General features: G+C 41.3%; 1 protein-coding gene across 4 annotated transcripts in view; it reads left to right on the top strand.

The window, feature by feature from the left end:
* The window catches only part of DIS3L2 (DIS3 like 3'-5' exoribonuclease 2), a 299,945-nt gene that overhangs the window by 25,746 nt on the left and 253,464 nt on the right, over positions 1 to 20,735 (top strand). For 3 of the 4 annotated variants that reach the window (XM_050963773.1, XM_050963772.1, XM_050963770.1), the window contains 3 exons: positions 8,175 to 8,333; positions 8,621 to 8,763; positions 18,482 to 18,535. In XM_050963773.1, coding sequence (XP_050819730.1) covers positions 8,282 to 8,333; positions 8,621 to 8,763; positions 18,482 to 18,535 — 249 coding nt within the window. In that variant the 5' untranslated portion in view covers positions 8,175 to 8,281. The remainder of the gene's footprint in view (positions 1 to 8,174; positions 8,334 to 8,620; positions 8,764 to 18,481; positions 18,536 to 20,735) is intronic. The other variant, XM_050963771.1, reaches the window with a different exon arrangement.

Raw genomic sequence — 20,735 nt, 5'->3', positions numbered from 1 at the left:
TTTCTCCTTAACCCTATGTAATATAATCCTAAATGGCTTATAGCAGGGGTAGGCAACCTATGGCTCATGTGCCAAAGGCGGCATGCGAGCTGATTTTCAGTGGCACTCACACTGCCCGGGTCCTGGCCACCGGTCCGGGGGGCTCTGCATTTTAACTTAATATTAAATGAAGCTTCTTAAACATTTTAAAAACCTTATTTACTTTACATACAACAATAGTTTAGTGATATATTATAGACTTATAGAAAGAGATCTTCTTAAAACATTAAAATGTATGACTGGCACTCAAAACCTTAAATTAGAGTGAATAAATGAAGACTCAGCACAGCACTTCTGAAAGGTTGCCGACCCCTGGATTATAGGAAGAAGTTACCCAGGTCACAAGTCTCTTTGTGCAGCAAGGAATGTGTTGTAGAAATTCCAGTTTGGAAGTTCCTCCCTACATTTAATTTGTGAAGAGGCTTTGTGCTAGTGGTAAATAAATTGAGATCTCTCTCAATCAGGCTCTCACCTAGAAGATAATGACTTGGATGGCTGGGATTTCACCTACTAGATTCTGTCTCCAGAAAGTCTGTCTTTACCATAATCATATTTTACTAAATTTATGCACTTCTCAAGTTTCTCCCTTCCAGTGATATACATGGAATGAACTCCTGTGTTCATATGAAATCCTCTTCTCCCCTTGCTACCTTGTGTTCTGCATTATTGAGCTGTTCTATTTAATCCACTTGCTTTAGGGTATGGTAAAGTATGTTGGTATATTTCTCTATCAAGACTGTTAACCAAGAGTTCTGTACTCTTAAGTCAGTGCTGAAAGCAATGCTAAAGCACAGTGGTCTTTAAGGCAAGTTAGAATGGAGCTGAATTTACAGGAAATGTGGTAGGTGACTTTAAAAATGCCTTTGTCACTGTGTGACTGACTAATGCAGAATTCTTTTTGACATGGCTTATGATCATTATTTTTTTCTTCTGGTACAGAACTTTTACTCTCAACAGCTTAACCAACAGCTGCTTGTTTTTTTTCCTTTTCTTTAAAAAACAAAACCAAAAAAGGTACTTGGCTGTTACCCTTAGCAAGATACTTAATCTCTTAAATCCTTAAAATATTTTGCAAAACATAAATAGCTAAAGTCACTTTTGACCTGTCTAGAATCAGTGTTTGTACTGACATAACTCCCATTTGAGATCACTTTATTGGTGTTTGCTGTTCTTGCCCATTGTACAGCTTGATGTAGTGACTGGATACCAGATACTATAGTAGTAACTAAAGTGCTGTGAGACTGAGAGTTGGTAACTTTATTATGTAATATGTCTGATATTGGAAGCCACTGGTAAAACAGAGATTAAAAACTGTGTAACAAACTTTATATACGTCACCTTTTTAGAAGTGGTAAAATATTAAAGAGCTTAGAGTCTCCTGGGAGCATGAGAAAATATCAAGGTGGCTTTTAACTTTTTTCATTTTGTTTAAGCAGATGGAATTGGAAAGGGACTTGGATACTACTGTGTCATGTGCTATATAAAAAAAGCCGTAGGCATACGTTATATGTGACCAGCATAATCTGTGTGATGCATGTGGCTGACCCTTAAACATTAGCATAGCCTGGGAGAATTGGTGGGGGTAAAACCACAGGAGTCGGGCATAGTTTTCACTTGAAATGGAATCCGAGAAGTGGGGGTTGTTGCTGATTGTCTCTTGGATAGGTGAATGTTCCAAAGAACATCCCAGGTAGGTGGTATAATGGAGTATTAGGAAATATTTCTTTATGCTAAATGAGGGCAAAGCAGCAGGGAATAATATGTCCTCAGCATAACACTAGGATATAGCTATTGGCAGAAAACAGCAGAGCACAGAAAAGACACTCGTGACTGCTGAACTTTTAAGCCTAGTCTGTATACTTGTTACAAGCGTAGCTAGACTTGCAAAATTCTCTTAGTATAGACAGAACTTATACTAGTCAAAGAGTGCATTAGCCGTTGTAGCTTATACTGGTTCTGTGAGGGAAATAAACTATACCAGCAAAAGCACTTTTATATAGCTATAACTGTGTCTACATAAGGGCTTATGCTAGTACAGAAAAGCTGAAAAAATTATTATAACTATCATCCCCTGATATTGCTATACCAGAAAAAATGTCTAGTGTAGCTCGGCCTTAGGGTTGTGCTTATAGAAAAGTGCAACTATGCTTCAGTTGGCAGAATGGTACTCAGTTGTGGTGGATGTGCATGGTTTTTTTGGAAAGGGTGATCATAGGCTCCACAATAAACAATAGAATGTTTGAGGTTCACCTGAGAGCTTCGTTGTCTTCTTGCCAGGAGCCAGAGGACCAGCCCTCACTTGCATAGAACAGAGCAGATTGTCTCTGCCCACCTTTCTGTAGTGAGATGGTGTCTCTGGAGGGTGGGCCCTAGGTGTCTCTGGAGGGTGGGCCCCAGCGTGCAGGGCTCCGTTTGATCTGGACCTTGATCTGTCTTTTGGCAGGATCTTGATCTCCTCAGGTCAAACCTCACTATTACAGCTGAGAATGAATATAGGCTGGTTAGACCTCTTTCTTGCCATACCTAGCACCAACTTAATCATAACTTAAATGGGAGGCTAAGGGATACTCAGGTTTATGGCGCCAGATTGGGTCTCATTGAATGGTGATTTGTGTTTGGTTGGCCGAGTCCTGATTATTGGTTCTGAATATTGGATTCTCTTTTGCGTGGTAGTTGACATGCCCTCTCGCACATGGACATATTATGGACGTATTATCACAATGTTCCGTTGAGCATGTAGTTGGGTTGACTTCAAGAATTAAAGGTCAGGGAGTCTTTTGGAAGGATTAGAGGCATAGAGGTTTAAACCATCCAAATCTTTTGAAAATAAAGTAGAAATATGGACAGATATTTAATAACCATGTGTTGAAAGACTCTCATTAGCTGATAAATAGTTCTGCTACATTTTATCACTTCTTTAGTACTGCTTCCATTTCATTTCATGCTTATATGAAGTGGGAAAGTGGAGGCTTTCTGAAAGCATCCTTGTGTAGAGCTAGATTATGATCTAATACTGGGAACAATGAAAACCCTCCTGCTAAGAAGGAGGAAATGGACTGGTCTGGTCTATACTACAGATCTATATCAGCATAACTATGTCACTCAGGGGTGTGAAAAATCCACATCCATGAGCAACCGTAGTTATATTTACCTAATCCCTGTGTAGACGGTGCTATGTCAGCAGGAGAGCTTCTCCCACTGACGCTGCTACCACCTGTTGGGGAGGCGGATGAAGTGCACTGATAGGAGAGCGCTCTACCATCGGCTTAGAGCGTTTTCCTTAAAGCACTACAGCGGCACAGCTGCATCGGTGCATCTGTGCTGATGTAGTATTTTAAATGTAGACTTGCCAGGAGAGAGGGTTGTTACTTAGTCATGGACCAACAACACTAAGTAATAAATGGAGGAATTCTATTAGAAAAGTAATTGAACATTGTTCCTTTCAAGTGTTTCAACATCAAACTGTTTAAAAATCTGCAAGGAACAACTTAATATTGAGAGAGCAGATGGTAGGGTGAATTCCTTGGGAGTTTTACCTGCTAACCATGCAGTTGTTATGATCTCAGAATGTTCTGCTCACACTAGGAGAATTGGGTTAAAAATGTAAATAACTGCAGTGTAAATAAAGTTGAAAGTTCAGAGACGGGCAGCGATTTTAGCTGATAGACTTTGAAAAGGAAAGAGGGGTCTTACAGTCAGATGACCTTATGCTGTGATCTGAGCAGATCGGACACGTGAAGCAGGATTGTGTTAATTCCTGGATAGCAGGTCTCCAAGGAATACACACGTGCTGTTGGTGATTTAGTAGGTTAGGCTTTCGTTCGGTGTTGGTAGTGAATTAGTTTAGCAAGGTGTTAAAGGGCACGAGGCTGATATATATGCCATCTTTTCCATGACTCTTAAACTTAGGGTCCTGATCACTTTGTATGAATTAAAAATCATATAGTGCTTTTTATAAGCTAAGGGTGTTAACCCTAGTGGCCTGGCTGACTTCCAATTTAGATAATTATATTTTGCCCCTCTGAATAGCTCTTACAGTTTTAATTGGATACAATGGTCTTTAAAACCTAAACTGCTGAATAGTGGTGTGTGTGCTGTTAATGGCTGTCTTCGCTCATGCTCCTTGCGTTTGTGCACAGATATTTAAAACGGCCCATCTCAACTGATAAATTAGTCTCAATGGATCTTCAGTCCAGAAAGAAAATGTGAAGTTGCTGCTGTAAGGTAGATCCTAACCAGACTTGCACAGAAGTGGCTACATCGGTTTTACTTAACACTTTTTGTTAGTTTGGTGCAAGCCTGTGTGTGGACGGAATAAATATCTTATTTTGGTTTTATGTAACTGGTAAATCAAAATAGGATGCTTTTATTTTGAAGTAAGGTTTGTACCAAAATAACAAAAGATTAATATTTGCATTGGTTGTAAGGCCAGAAAGAACCATTATGATAATCCACTCTGACCTTCTGCATGATATTATCCATAGAATTTCATCAATGATTTCTGCATCAAGCTAATAACGTCTGGTTGAGCTAGAGCATATATTTTTGTAAGAGGTCTCCAATCTTGATTTAAAAGACTTCAAGTGGTGGACAATCCATCACTTTCCCTCACTAAGTTGCTCCAATGATTAATGACTCTTTTAAAAAAAAAAAAAAAAAGTTAAAGTGGCTTATTTCTAGTATGAATTTGTCTATCTTCAGCTTCCAGCCACTGGATTTTGTTATGCCCTTGTCTGGTTAGTTTAGAAAACCCTTTTTACCATTAGAAATCTTTGTCCTAGGAATGTTCTTATAGACTGAGATCAAGTCACTTCTTAACCATCTCTTCCTTAAGAAAAGTAGATTGAATTTCCTTAGCCTCAGTTTATTTCTCTGCAAGTTTGTGTGTAGACCAGCCTGAAGAGAGAAACATGCTCATTTTACATTACATTTATAGAGTACTCTTTATCCTAAAGGACTTTATGTACTTTACAAATCGTACAAATGCAGCCCAAAGAAAAACTAAGACTTCTATGAGTCTGCTTATATTTGGATTCTATTGATGTGTAATTTGATAGCTTCCAATCATGTGGATTAAAACAGACATCTCTTGTTTTAAAACTAAGTTTTATGGCCTGTAGTGTCACCTTTACAAAATACTTACAGAAAATGGTTATGTAAAATAGCTCGTTTGCCAGCTATGCTGAATGATATGTCGTGCCTTTTGAGTGGCCCATTTTGTCATAGGATTCTATATTCTTATCTGAGTCCAAGTGAACGCTGAAGACCACAGGAGAGCAAACCACTATATTTAAGCCTTTTAAGTTTCCGTAACCTGTGAGTGCCTATCTGCCATCTTTCTGCTCTATCAGGAAGGCTGGCTCTCAGGAGTTCGTTGCTGTACATTGCTGTTTTTAGCTATAATGGCAAAGCATGTTGAACTGCACTAACCCATTGGTGACTGTGGCAGATGGTCATGCACATCTGAATGTCTAATTTTTATTCCTTCCTCCTTTCCCAAAATCCTTACTGCCTTTTCCATACCCTTAGTTTCTCTCTCCTCCCCGCTCTTCCTTGGTTAAGTGTGAAGATTTTTCTTCCTTTTTATTCAAGGTTCCTTAATCCAGAGCAATATCTTGACTTCCCAATAGTGCCCTCATTCATTCATTCTCCAGTTCCATGCTCGCTCCTGGCAACTTCCTGATATTCATCTAGTCCCTTCTTCCTGTAAATCCCTTCCGTGTTGTAGCATTTGGTCTTTCCTTGCCACCCTTATGCTCTGTATTTCCTCCGTTGTCCATAATTCCTCTACTTTCTGAAATATACCACTCTGATTAGCCACTTCATAAACACTTGTAAAAAATAAAGCTGCCCTTGACACTGATAGGAAAAGCCAAACAGCAAAGTGCTTCAGAAAGTTGCCCCTTCATTGCCCTCACATTATCCAGGCCAGATTTCTATCTAGGTTTCTGGCTGTATCCCAGAAATTGCTGTCTGTGTAATCAACCACCTTCTTCTTTCTGATTTCTCTGTCTTGGTTTGTCTTGCAGCACTGACCTTTCCATCCTCTGGGAACCACTCCCATGCCTATGCAGTTATCTCTGGCTCCCTGAGTCATGGTTCCACTCACTCTTTGCACCCAGATACCTCCTTTATGGAGTCTCTCATGATTCAGTTCTTGATTTATGCCGTTTGTTTACTCCCTCTCTGCCTTTAACCTCAACTAATGCTTCGTTGCTGGTATTCAGTGGTGTATATCTGGGCACCCCTGATAACTCATCCCTTTCTACCCTCTGTACCTGTTTTGGCAAAGCAAGCTTGTGACTTAATTCCAAATTCCTTCAGCTACATGTCTCTGAAGCAATTCTTCTGGGCAAGAGGCATATCATCAAGCACAGGTGTTCCTCAGCTTGGTATCTATCTCAGCCTTGAATCTTCTCCTTTCCTCCACAGTTGTTATGCATTTGCACACCTGCTTATTTTATCACCCCATAATGTGACCCTTATACAATATTACCTCTGTTGCTCCTCTGTTGAAATCTTCATCCATGGCTTCATTCTTTCCCCATTACAGTTGCAGCTCCTTTTCCTGTTGTGTCCCCAAACCATGCTCTCCAGGCTTAAGTGTGTGCAGAATGCTGTCTCTTGCTTTGTCACACAAAGAAACAAAACCATAGAATCACAGAAGTGTTGGACTGGAAGGGACCTTGAGAGGTCATCTAGTCCAGTCCTCTGCACTCAAGGCAGGACTAAGTATAATCTAGACCATCCCTGACAGGTGTTTAGAGATTTTTAAGAGCAGGTTAGACAGTGAGAGAGATTTCACAACCTCCCTAGACAATTTGTTTGAGTGCTTAACTACCTGACAGGAAGTTTTTTCCTAATGTCCAATTTGAACCAACCTTACTGCAGTTTAAGACCATTGCTTTTCCTGTCCTCAGAGATTAAGAAGAGCGATTGTTCACCCTCCTCCTTGTAACACCTTTTCTGTACTTGAAAACGGTTATCATATCCCCACTCTGTCTTCACTTCTCCTGATTTAACAAACCTAATGTTTTCAATCTTTCTTCAGTTTCTTCAGAGGTCATGTTTTCTAGACTTTTAATCATTTTTGTTATGCCACAGATTCCCTGTTCATTTTGGGATCTAATTCATGATTATTGCCCTTGTATTTAAACTCTCCATGGACATGCCTGAGCCAGCCTCGGAGGTGGTCTGTCTTTCTCTCTCCTCAACTAGCAGGGGCCTTGCTCCTCACCGTTTGGTCACTTTTGATGTGGGAGCTTCTTCCAGTCAGCAGCAGGTGCAGAGGAACAGCCTCCCTATATTTCACCATCTCATTAAAATCACCACCGAACAAATATTTTTTTCTGTCTTGCCTGTACCTCTTATCTCTCTTCCCTCTGCTATTATTTAAGGCCGTAAAGCATTTTGGGGTTTTGTTTATTAGACATACCATACACAATATAACTGTACTATACCTTGGATAGACTCTTAACAAAGGAAGTTGGCCACTAGACATTTCAAACTTGCAGGTACAGGTTTGGATCCTGGGCCTGTAGCCAGTATGGCCTGAAAGGCAAAGCTGTGATGACATATTCAATATCCAGGTGGAGTGCAAAGGGGGCAGCTGCATTGCCTCACATTCCAATCTGCTGATCCATGAAATAGTATTGGCATAGGCTTTGGAAGCTGCTGCTTGCTCTCCAGGCTGTAGGGATGGTCTGAGGTGACGGCAGGAAAGGAAAGGGTGAGTCTTTTTGTAGAATGTTGCCACATGATTATGGCCTGTTCTGAGCAAAATGGACATGTGGGACCTGGCAGTACTTTGCATTGCATTGTCAGTGTATGTAATTGTACAGATTCTAAAGAATTTCACAGGATTTGGGAAAGACTCTATCCAAGTTTTTGTTTAGAAATTTCAAGAGTTTAGTTTGTAGTAAAATAAGTTAATGGTGGAGTTAAGAGTTATGAAGGGCCAAGATTGTTTTGCAAGTTAACTCCTGAAAGAAAGACCCAATGATGATGGCTTTTCTTTGGGGGAGAGACCATAGCACATAAGTGTGACATTTACTCCAATTCTCAGAGAACATGAGTACAACAAAGGTGGGTTACTTTATTTTTTTCTTTTATTACAAACTTGTGTTTGATTCCAGGTGGAGACAAGAGAAGCTTTGCAAGAACCAGAAACAACTCAGAATCAACCAGAGCTCCCCAGAATTTTAATAGGAAGAGGCAGCTCTCCGAAGCACAGGCAGAAACAATGAACAATTCAGACTGCAGAATAAACCCTAGAAAACTGGGAACTCCCAGAGGTATTAAAACAAAGTGGGCACACACTTCAGAAACAAGCTGCTTTGAAATGCATGCTCAGGCTCTGTTAAAGGACTGGCTGGGGTGAAGTGGAGCTGCAAAAGACTGTTGATTATTTGTAATATATAGTCTCTCAAGTCTTGTGGTATTTTGTTGTAATGTGTCGGTATTCTAGGCAAGCTGCTCTCAAAGATTCAGTCTTGAGTACAAAGCTTCCCTGTAACTGCTGTTAAAATATACATCCAGACTTGGGTTAGAAAGGTAACAGTTTGCGGATTTGTATTTGCAGGAGAGTCCCATGCTGCTGTCTACACATCAGGCGATAGAAAGAATCGGAATAAACCCACCAGAGGGAGGAAGAAGAACGTATTTGAAGCCTACATGTCAAAGGAAGATGTGGCAGCAGGATTGAAAAGGGGAGAGCTTATCCAGGTGCCCAGAACATAAAATGCTGTTGCTTTTGCGATATAGATAAGCCGGTGAAAATAACAGATGTTCAAATAATATGTCGGCAGTTTTCAGTGCAGTAAATTTATATATTATTTGAAGATTTTACGGGGAGGGAGGTCTCTTCAAGTTTCTCAGAGGCATTCTTCCCCCGTCTGTGTCTCAGCCGTTTCCATGTGTGCGTGTGCTCAAGAGAAGTGGAAAGTGAAACTGGAGGTGACGCACTGTGTGCTGAGGGCCAGGTAGAATCCCTGCCTCGCTGCAAAGTATTATAAGCCCAAACTGAACTAGTTAAACTGAAAGAGCAGAGGGAGATGCCGTATCTTTGATTCTCCTTCATGATGTTGCCTTCACAGACATTCACACTAAGGCAGTGGTCCCCAAACTTTTTAGAGTTGTGCCCCCTCCCCCCCTTCTTGGCCAGCTGCTGGGGAGGCTAGGGTTCCAGGGTCTGTAGTTCTGGGGCAGCGCCACTATGTGGATGGACAGCTTGCAGGCACCATGCGGGGCCAGCTGACCCAGGAGCCTGGGTTGCCTAGAACTTCAGACTTGGGAGCTCTGGCAGCTGCTGAGTATAATTGACATGATTCTTGATCCTTCAGTTTCATAGATTTTTCATAGATTCATAGACTCTAGGACTGGAAGGGACCTCGAGAGGTCATCGAGTCCAGTCCCCTGCCCTCACGGCAGGACCAAATACTGTCTAGACCATCCCTGATAGACATTTATCTAACCTACTCTTAAATATCTCCAGAGATGGAGATTCCACAACCTCCCTAGGCAATTTATTCCAGTGTTTAACTACCCTGACAGTTAGGAACTTTTTCCTAATGTCCAACCTAAATCTCCCTTGCTGCAGTTTAAGCCCATTGCTTCTTGTTCTATCATTAGAGGCTAAGGTGAACAAGTTTTCTCCCTCCTCCTGATGACACCCTTTTAGATACCTGAAAACTGCTATCATGTCCCCTCTCAGTCTTCTCTTTTCCAAACTAAACAAACCCAATTCTTTCAGCCTTCGTTCATGGGTCATGTTCTCAAGACCTTTAATCATTCTTGTTGCTCTTCTCTGGACCCTCTCCAATTTCTCCACATCTTTCTTGAAATGCGGTGCCCAGAACTGGACACAATACTCCAGTTGAGGCCTAACCAGTGCAGAGTAGAGCGGAAGAATGACTTCTTGTGTCTTGTTTACAACACACCTGTTAATGCATCCCAGAATCACTTTTGCTTTTTTTTGCAACAGTATCACACTGTTGACTCATATTTAGCTTGTGGTCCACAATGACTCCTAGATCTCTTTCTGCCATACTCCTTCCTAGACAGTCTCTTCCCATTCTGTATGTGTGAAACTAATTGTTCCTTCCTAAGTGGAGCACTTTGCATTTGTCTTTATTGAACTTCATCCGGTTTACCTCAGACCATTTCTCCAATTTGTCCAGATCATTTTGAATTTTGACCCTGTCCTCCAAAGCAGTTGAAATCCCTCCCAGTTTGGTATCGTCTGCAAACTTAATAAGCGTACTTTCTATGCCAACATCTAAGTCGTTGATGAAGATATTGAACAGAGCCGGTCCCAAAACAGAGCCCTGCGGAACCCCACTTGTTATACCTTTCCAGCAGGATTGGGAGCCATTAATAACTACTCTCTGAATACGGTTATCCAGCCAGTTATGCACCCACCTTATAGTAGCCCCATCTAAATTGTATTTGCCTAGTTTATCGATAAGGATATCATGCAAGACCGTAGCAAATGCCTTACTAAAGTCTAGGTATACCACATCCACCGCTTCTCCCTTATCCACAAGACTCGTTATCCTATCAAAGAAAGGTATCAGATTGGTTTGACACGATTTGTTCTTTACAAATCCATGCTGGCTATTCCCTATCACCTTACCACCTTCCAAGTGTTTGCAGATGATTTCTTTAATTATTTGCTCCATTATCTTCCCTGGCACAGAAGTTAAACTAACTGGTCTGTAGTTTCCTGGGTTGTTTTTATTTCCCTTTTTATAGATGGGCACTATATTTGCCCTTTTCCAGTCTTCTGGAATCTCTCCCCTCTCCCGTTACTTTCCAAAGATAATAGCTAGAAGCTCAGATACTTCCTCTATTAACTCCTTGAGTATTCTAGGATGCATTTCATTAGGCCCTGGTGACTTGCAGGCATCTAACTTTCTAAGTGATTTTTAACTTGCTCTTTTTTTATTTTATCTTCTAAACCTACCCCCTTCCCATAAGCATTCACTATGTTAGACATTCCTTCAGACGTCTCAGTGAAGACCGAAACAAAGAAGTCATTAAGCATCTCTGCCATTTCCAAGTTTCCTGTTACTGTTTCTCCCTCCTCACTGAGCAATGGGCCTACCCTGTCCTTGGTCTTCCTCTTGCTTCTAATGTATTGATAAAATGTCGTCTTATTTCCCTTTATTCCCATAGCTAGTTTGAGCTCATTTTGTGCCTTTGCCTTTCTAATCTTGCCCCTGCATTCCTGTATTGTTTGCCTATATTCATCCTTTGTAATCTGACCTAGTTTCCATTTTTTATATGACTCCTTTTTATTTTGTAGGTCATGCAAGATCTCGTGGTTAAGCCAAGGTGGTCTTTTGCCACATTTTCTATCTTTCCTACCCATCGGAATAGCTTGCTTTTGGGCCCTTAATAGTGTCCCTTTGAAAAACTGCCAGCTCTCCTCAGTTGTTTTTCCCCTCAGTCTTGATTCCCATGGGACCTTACCTATCAGCTCTCTGAGCTTACCAAAATCCGTCTTCCTGAAATCCATTGTCTCTATTTTGCTGTGCTTTCACCACTGAAATTGATCGTGTCAGTTTTGGTCACCAGCTGTCAGAACTGTGTCAGTGTTTCCAAAATGATTTTTTGGGGGAGTTTTGGTTCATAAGAAATTTTGAAAAATCTCGTTTCAATTTGAATCCGACCAAAACCAAATTTTGAAATATTGAAATTTCCTGTTAATTTCCTGCAAATCCCAACTTTGGACCAACCTAATATGCACTCCAGTTCTGCTTCAAAAACTGCATTGGCACATATACTAGATTTTGCACCCAAGAGTCAAAGGTCTGACTTTTCACCAGAATTTTGGTCAGCTGTAGTGCAGCAAGCAAATTGGAGATTGAGGGCATAATAATCATTTGGTAGCAGATAAACCAGCCTATTTCCCGCTAAAACCTCACCGGTGTAGCCACATCATGATATTTATGACCTGTACACGGACTCCAACCGCATTTAAGAAAGAACCATTGAAATCCCAGCATTAAGGTAGCCATATAAACTCCATATAAACATAGTGGTGTAAGGACACCATGTCTTGAAAAGTCAGAATTTGGCTGCTTGGATGAACTGTTCTAAGATAAGGAAGAGATGACTAGAGCATGCAATTCCTCTCTTTCTACACAGTTTCCCTACCACATGATCTAGTGGTGTTATCCAGCTAGGAATGGCTGCTGGCCTGCTCTTCCGGTTCTTTTGACCACATGAGCAGGCTCAGCCAATCAGGAATCTGGAACCAGTATCATGTGACCAGTGACAACCAACCCACCTCAAAATGAAAAAATGATGCAAATACTCATGCAGAAACATTGTCACTGTCCCAATGTTTCATAGGGAATTTTTTTTTTAATCAGTTTCACAAATGTTTGTGGTTTCAAACAATTTTGTCGAATTCTTGTTACAAATCTTTTCACCCAGCTCTAATTGAAACATTTTTGGAATCATGGTAAGGATGCCATAGTTAAGGCTGTAAGTTAGTTTCTCTTTGAAGCCCAATTTCTGATCAACTCTAGCTGTTGTAAAAGGATTATATGGGGCATTGTAGCTGATTTCAATTGCAGCCTCACAGTGGTTCCCAAGCTAATAATTACAGACTCTCTCACCTGGGAGCAAATACCCAGTGAAGGAATTGGAGCCCCCTGTTATGTGCTTGTATTAGAAAAGGCCTCCACACTCCAGGGGCTGCAGCTTTGTAATGAAGCAGCCAGAGCTTCTGAGTGGCCTTCAACAATATTCCTTGGAACATGTTTCAGTAACACAGCCAGGTGGTAATCTTCCTCAGAAATGCAATGCAGCTCCAGAGGATACAAAGCACTACCAGGCTGCTGCTGGTACCTGAGAATTCATGTGAGGTGATGTCTCCCAGAGGACCTCAGATTGTATTATTCTAGCAAAAAAAGCTTCTACCCTCTATAAATGGCGAAGCTTCCACTCCAGCTCATGTTTCTCTCCGACAGAAAACTTCATGTGTGTCTTGTTAGGGTTGTGGTACAGTCACTTCCCTATCATCTGATTCTCTGTCTCAGGGGAAACTATTGAAACTGTAGAATCTGGAGTTGATGAGCAGGAGATACAGAGCTGAGTATCTGATCATGGACATTGCAGCCCCAAATCTTTCTCCCTGAGTGTCTTACCAGTGGCTTTAAATACACGCTGAACAGGCAGGGTGAAGGAATAAAACCCTCTGAGACCTTGTGAGGAGTCTTGGGAGATGAACAGGTATTCAGCACTGTTCTCTGAGGAAGGAAATAGCCTCTTGAAGAGTCACTCCGTCAGTCCCTACAAGCAGGACATCAGAACGCCATGGTAACCTGAGAGAACACACAATGATAACCTTTCCTAAGGACTGTAGTGACAGAAGGCATCCAGGTACCAGTGTCAATGGCTGTGGCCAAGAGATTTCTTCTCCACCAGCAATGTGAACCTGTGGATGGGTAGTAGAATCTCCCAGAGCATTCCTGAATCTCATTGGATCCATGAACATCTGAGGGTAGAACATAACAGTAGGTCTGTCATCTCAACGGGGCAAGGCAACACCCTGATCTCAAGTTTGAGGAGAAGGTGATTGGTCCCTGGCAATGTAATTTAACAAAATATTCCAGAAGATCCTAACTCATGTGTCCCCTGGCATGAATTGGAGACCCCCTGGAGATAATCCTATGCCTTCCATAGCGGCTGTACAGTTCCAAGTCATTAAGACCTAGAAGCATTTCTGTTCATGGATGCTGAAATCATTCACGACTAGATGTCTCAGTGACTCCTGATGTTAGATTTGATACACAATTTGCTTAAGTAGGAAGTTCAATGAATAACATGATGAGCTGTGCCCTACAGAGTTCCACTTGATCATGGGACACAGTCAAGCCACGAGAATGGACATCTGGGATCAGATGCTTAAGGTTCATGCATTTTCACCTTCCTCGGTCTCCATGTGTAGAAGAGTACCTGGCAAGAGCAAACAGACCCAAGGCAGGGTTATTGGAATCATCCACGCAGGTCTCAAGTTAAACAAGACTGGATACCTTCTCCATGGAAAGGTAGTAGATGATACCTGTTTTGTCAGAGCCTGGTTGTGTGTTAAACAGCATGAGCTGAAGGAACTTCCATCATCTTGCCATGCATTAGCCATCATTTCAGGTCAAGGGATGGGTGAAAAGACTGTAGGTGCAGAATAACAAGACCTCTGATGTCTGGTGGCAGGGTAAACTTTAGAAAGCGCGCTGAATTACAGAGGCACTGAACCTTATTTGGCTATTGAAATGCCTTTCCTTTTGCAAGCAGTTTCTTTACAAGTATGAAACTAGCGGTTCCCTTATATGGTTTGTTGCAATTTTTTTTTTAAGCAGCCCTCAGCAGTGGATAGATATTTGGACACTGACTTTTCTCTGTGCTTTCCACACACGCTGATCTGTGCCTCCATATTAGGGTGGCCTACGTGTAGTGCTTGATTTGGGATGCTTGAAGTGTTGTCTAAGTATCTTTCTGTTGCCTTGTTTCTCTGGAAGAAGTGAGAAAGTTGGGAAATCCTGAGTTTTGTAACCTCTTAGGAAAATTAATAAGTTTAAAGACTTTCTTTGGTGGGTGTGAGGTCGACCTGAACTATGAGGCGATGTTTAAAAATCTTGCTGCAATCCTTTCCTCCCCAAACGCTGGCTTTGTGGACATAAAAATACTGATAAATATAGCAGCCATTGTTTGCAAATTACTGTAAAATAATACTGCTTCAGTGTGACATCATGAGACTGTTCAGCCAGGGCTTCAGCCCCTAATACACATATGAGAACAGTTGTTCATTGCAGATGGGGAGAGTAGCTGGTTCCAGATATGATATCACAGCGTGAAATGTACAACATTGTAAATAGGATTTTCATAGGCACAGATAATAGGGTCCATCTGCTTTCCAAGATAAACTTTGGGAGTTCCTTGCTTAAGGGAAAGAGCTAGAGAAGAAGTATTTTAATGCTACTTGACATAAGAGTTCTGATGCTTGTCATAATTATATAATATACGTAAAGTATTTATATTTTAAGTGGCTTGACATTTTGCTACTCAGTATGCTCACACAAATTAGGCATTTGTGCACGCTGCTAGTTAGGTGCCTTACTTGCTGTGTATGCAAAACATGATTTTTCATGTGAACATTGGATATTTGCACGTGACTCTTTGACAGTCTAGCCCTAACTACCCAATGGGGTGGTTCTTGTGTAATGCAGGATGCTTTCTCATTTGCTTCTGCATTGCTGGTGAGGTGCTGGGAACAGGAATTGACTGACACATTGTAAAAGTTATTCTTCCTCTTGTGGCTACCAGTAACGGCTTTCTATCTCCAACGAGAAGCCAGGTGATTTGATGACTGACTGCCTCTCTGCAAAGAAGACCTTTGTGGATTTTCCATCATTTTAATGGGCGTGTGACAAGTTAGGTCACAGAAACCCCCTTGGGAGCTTCCATCTGAGGTGCCAAGACTACTTGTGCCTCTGCCTTTCCTGTCCACTTGGGACTCCAGACCCCTGCCTGGTTGTGCCAGACATACTTGCTGGCTACAAATACAGACCCAGCTTCTATCACAGACTGGACGCCTTCCTATTCTGGGCACAATCCTTTCCCCTGGTACAGCCCTAGTTCCAGCTCAGGTGGTAGCTAGGGGATTTCTCATGATTGAAGCCCCCTTTGTTCTGTTCCACTCCCTTATATAGCTTTGGCACAAGGTGTGAATCTTTTTTCTCTCTGGGTCCCCACCCCGCTTCTAAATGGAAAAACAGCAGGTTTAAGATGGATTTCCGTTGCAGGTGACAGTGTGAGATCCCAAGCCTTCATTCCGCCCTGCCTGACTCACAGGAAGGCCTGCAAGCAAACAGAGCCATCCACAGTCAATTGTCCTGGTTAATGGGAGCCATCAAGATTCCAAACCACCATTAATGGCCCATACTTTGCATAATTACAGTAGGCCCTCAGAGTTATGTTTCATATTTCTAGTTTCAGATACAGGAATGATACATAAATACAAATAGGATGACCACACTCAGTAGATTATAAGCTTTGTAATGATACCTTAGAAGAGACCTTTTGCATGAATCATATTCCAAGTGACATTATATTCACACTCATTAGCATTTTTCATAAAATCATATAGAGTGCAAAGTCACAGGGTGCCATTCCGAATCGAGGATAAACACAGCACACTAGATCTCATTTTGCCTATGCATGAAGAATTTTGATTTGCGACCCAAGGGTGTTCTCCATGCTTACAGGACTTTGTTTTCTCGCCACTGTCCTGGGAGATGTACGTGATGTAATTAATCTCAATATTAACCATACAACAAAATAAGGCCTAAAATTAGACAGTTTGCTGCAGAGTGCACAAATAAGATCTGAAGAATGGAAAGTCCATTTGTCCTCATGCTGCTGGTGTTTTCAAACTTCAAACAAACAAACAAACAAACAACAAAACCACATCACAAACTGGCAGATTTCTCCTCAAGCCAGCAAAATGTTCATGTGTGAAGAGGTTATTTTCCTATATTCAGAGCATTTCCCAGAATATGTTAAAAATAATATGCTGCATAAAATTTATAAGGAAGCAGTTCCAGTGAGAGTGTCCCATGATTGCTAAACACAGATGGAATACATTTCATATAAGTAATTGAAGACATTCCAAATACATGGATGAAAAAGGCTTTAAAGTTTCAGATCAAAAGCAAAAGGAATTTATTAATGCAACTGTAGTTAATACTGTCTCATTTTATAAGAGTAAAAGTTAGTAAATGTTTTAATTAGTCATCTGAACTACAATTCCCAGGATACTCTTGGAACACAGAATGTCAGTGTTCTGAAATAGCCAATAATCCTCTGTTCAAATTTCCTTTTTATCTCTTAATCCTGGATGATGGGGAAGCAGAAAATGAATGTCCTCTCTAATTTAAAGTTTATTTTTTAATAACTATATCTACACCTGGTACTGATGTTGGATCTCAACTGCTTGTGTTTGGATAATCCTTTCAATTCACCTTTTAAACTTTTCTTACTACAGAGTTGTTATTACTGTCCATGTTAGTGAACAGTCCAAAAGCGCAGCTGGAGTCCAGTAAGATTCTGGCCCTCTGGCAGGAGCTAGTGCTAGAAGAAACCTTTCTCCTTCCTGCCCTATCCACCCCCAAAGCTGTCTCCCCAAAATATACGATATAACTTTTTAAAGCAAAACCAATCTCACCCCCCCAAAAAGAAGAGCAAAAAACATCATCATCATCAAAACCAGGGGCTGTTCTGTTATATTTGTTCTTCTTTCTGAACAAGCATTGTGGCTGTTGAGGAGGAGGAGGGGGCTAAGGAAGAAAGCGGGCCTAGTTTCTTGGCTGCTTAAGGAACAGCATCAGCAAAGGTCTTTATAAGGAACTCATTGAACCATCATTTATTTGGTTTTAATGGGGGATGTGTAACAGCAGATGGGAAAAGGTGGCACACTAGCGTATCTGCTATTGGAATGAGTAACATTTTATGCATCTATATTTAAAAACACTCCAGATGGATTTGATCTTGGTTGCAGCACCAAACTGGAAAACAAGGAAATGCTGAATGTCTGACCTGAACTCACTACTTGTTTACTTAACTCATAACACATTTTGCCTGAAGAGCATATACTGCTGAGTCAGTCTTCACCCCGGCCTCTCTTCCCTTCCCAATATTTCCGTAAGAGAATTCCATTGAAGCTAAGCACGCAGGCTGCCATAGTGTCTGTCATTCACCCTAGGTCAGAATTTGTGTTTTTGTGCATTTATATTTCAGTTTCCATGGTTCTAGTACAGCTTGCCTTGCTTTAACAGGTAACTTAGGGTTCATCCTCTTTGGTGTTTATACAGTGCCTGGGGTCCATGACTGTGTCTCCTAGGCATTGCTGCAATACAAACAATAAAGATTCTTGGTGCAAACACATACAAAGTAACTAAGTTTAGTACAACATTCCCATGTCATATTGGAAAACCTTACGTAACTGAGAGCTGTGAATTTTCACTACAATTGAGATATCCTGGGAATCTTAAAATTAGGAATAATAAAAGAAGAATGTCATTTCAGTGCTCAATAAAAATTGATATCAGTGTCTAATTCTGAAAAGCCTTGTTTGGAGTATTCTGGTTTATAGTGTAATGTGTGACAGAATGACATCTGAGAGCCCGGCCTCATGCTGTTTGGCAGGTGGAGAGTGGAGGAAGGGGTGCGTCTGGGTGAATGTATGTACTTAGTTTTAGATTGAAATGGTTCCAACACACAGGTACTAATCTCAAAATTTAAGATTTGCAATGGAAATTCAGATATATCTATCATATTTCAAAGTAAATATGTTATTCGTAGTCATCCAGTTTAACTAATACTACATAAAACTAATGTTCCAGACATAATCTTGATTTTGTTTTTTTTTATTAAGGGACCCTTGAGAATAAATCCTAAGAAATACCATGAAGCCTTCATCCCATCTCCAGTAAGTATAATTTATAATTCTCCCTTCTTTAATGAATGTGTATGAAGATAGTAGTTGTACTGTGTATGAAATGTCACTTTGATTTGTGTAACAAGATGCACCAGTTAGTATACATTAAAAGAAACCTTAAGTATGTACATAGTTTGAAAAAAAAACTGTTTTCAACACCGCAAAGTGCTACTTAATGTCTCTGAACTTCTGATGAAAGTGGGGACACTTGTTTCTAACCCAAAGACGCCAGCTGAGCCCAGGTTTGAGGACCACTAATTAGTATAATTGTAAACCCTTGGTCTATGACTACAAAGGATTTATAGATTTTCCCACTGATTTAAATTAATCTTTCCTGAACAAATATGCTCTCCATTTTTGATCTGCTGCATGAGCTAATTTGTAAAGTTGGTCCAAAACTACCATGCGTGGTTCCTTCTAATGTACCCACTTTTGCACAAGCTGTGTATAGCAGTGAGGTTCAAGCTTTTTTCATTTGTGGACCCCTAAAAATTTTTTTAATCGAACCCTTTGGAAATCTTAGACATGGTCTGTGGATCCCCAGGGCTCTGGGGACCAAGAGTTGTAAATCACTGTTCTATGGTAATGACAACTTTTCACTCACCCCTTAGGCATAGTCTGCAGACCCACGGGCTCTATGGATCACAGGTCGAAAACTACTGGTGTATAGCTTGGCTTGAAGTTCACTGCTATCACCTGGGACCATTTCTTTACATCGGTTGTTTATTCAATGGAAGGACTTTTGTGATTTGAAGGGCCTCCTTTAGGCAAAGTTACCTTTCTGCTGACGTGGTTGAGGACAGTTATTTTGTAGTGACTTGATTAAAGTTTTGCTCCTAAGGTGACGGGGTGTTTCATATTGAGATTAGGGTTTGTTTGGAGGTAGAGGAGAAAAAGTGCCTTGCTCAGACACTGAGTTGTTGATTGTGTTTAATATTGTTCCTACTTTTGGGGCATAATTCTTTTGGCATCAGGATTGAAAGTCCAGAGATTTGTGTTAACTTCTGTGGTCGGTCAGTCATAGAAAATGATCTTTAAGCCTCTTTCCGTAGAGCAACACTTGTATTATTTGTGCTGATGCAAAGGGGAAGATTCTTGAGAGTCACTGGGGAGGAAATGCATAATAGCGGTCTCCAGTGCTTCCTGAAACTGGCACTGACAATCCTGGTGTGTAAATGGGAAATGTTCTGTACTCCTCTCTGCGTGCTTTCTTGAATGAGGTAAGTGTGGACGGTTAAACCAACCCTATTAAACACTAGCTAAACATTAAGTCCAACTGTGCATACAAGCAAAGAGCTCTACCCTTACTCCCATGAGTGCTTAGCTAGTACCTCATGGTAAAGCAGATCACTCACAGTTTTGGGTTCTGGAATACACAGGCACTGGAATGTTACTTAAGGGTTACGTTTCTGCCATCACTCTTTTCTTCCTGGGTTAAATCATGCAAACAGCACCATTGCGCAGTGGTAGGAAGAGTCAGCCCCTGGGGGATGATCTGTCTGGGCCAGGTGGAAGTAGTCATTGTAAGGAGAGGGTTATCTTTGGGGAACTCACCATTAGCATAACCCTCCATCAAGGATACAAGGATGGCTTGCAGTCTTAGCATCCTGCTAGATTTCCCATTGTTGCCAGATACTGAAATAGCTACAGCTGTGAAAAGTCTTCATCTCTCTCCTGCAGCCGGCCCGGGCATTGCACCCTATTCTGTCAGGCTCGGACTTGGCTACCGTGACCCCCTGCGTTTGTCCCCTCTGGGCTTTATTCCGCCAGCTGTATGCTCATTTGGGTTCAAGTGCAGCAGCAGGGCACTTTCATGCCACAAGTCCCTACGAGCATGTTGATCCAGACTGCGGCTCTGTACATTGTCTTACTGTTGAATGCCGAGTCAAGGTAAAAGCTTTATCATCAAAGCCTTCCATGGGATGGACCCAAGCTACTCGACCCCTGCCTCCCAGGCTGCAGTCTTGACCGCTTTCAGTAGCAGGGAGCTTTCGAATGGTGGAATTGTCATCTTGAAGAGCGAGACACTTGAACGTGAGAGACGGAGCTTTCTTGGCAGCTGGCCCATGACTGTAGAACTCGTTTCCGGAAGAGATTAGAGTGACCACAAATCTCCCTGCTGTCAGACAGAAATGTAAAAGGCTGCTACTGTTGTTCAGTGAAGGCTATATAGTAATAAAACCTCTTGCTG

The sequence above is a fragment of the Gopherus flavomarginatus genome, chromosome 8 (genome assembly GCF_025201925.1).
Source record: "Gopherus flavomarginatus isolate rGopFla2 chromosome 8, rGopFla2.mat.asm, whole genome shotgun sequence".
Taxonomy (NCBI): domain Eukaryota; kingdom Metazoa; phylum Chordata; order Testudines; family Testudinidae; genus Gopherus; species Gopherus flavomarginatus.
This window is presented reverse-complemented; position numbering and strand designations above follow the sequence as displayed.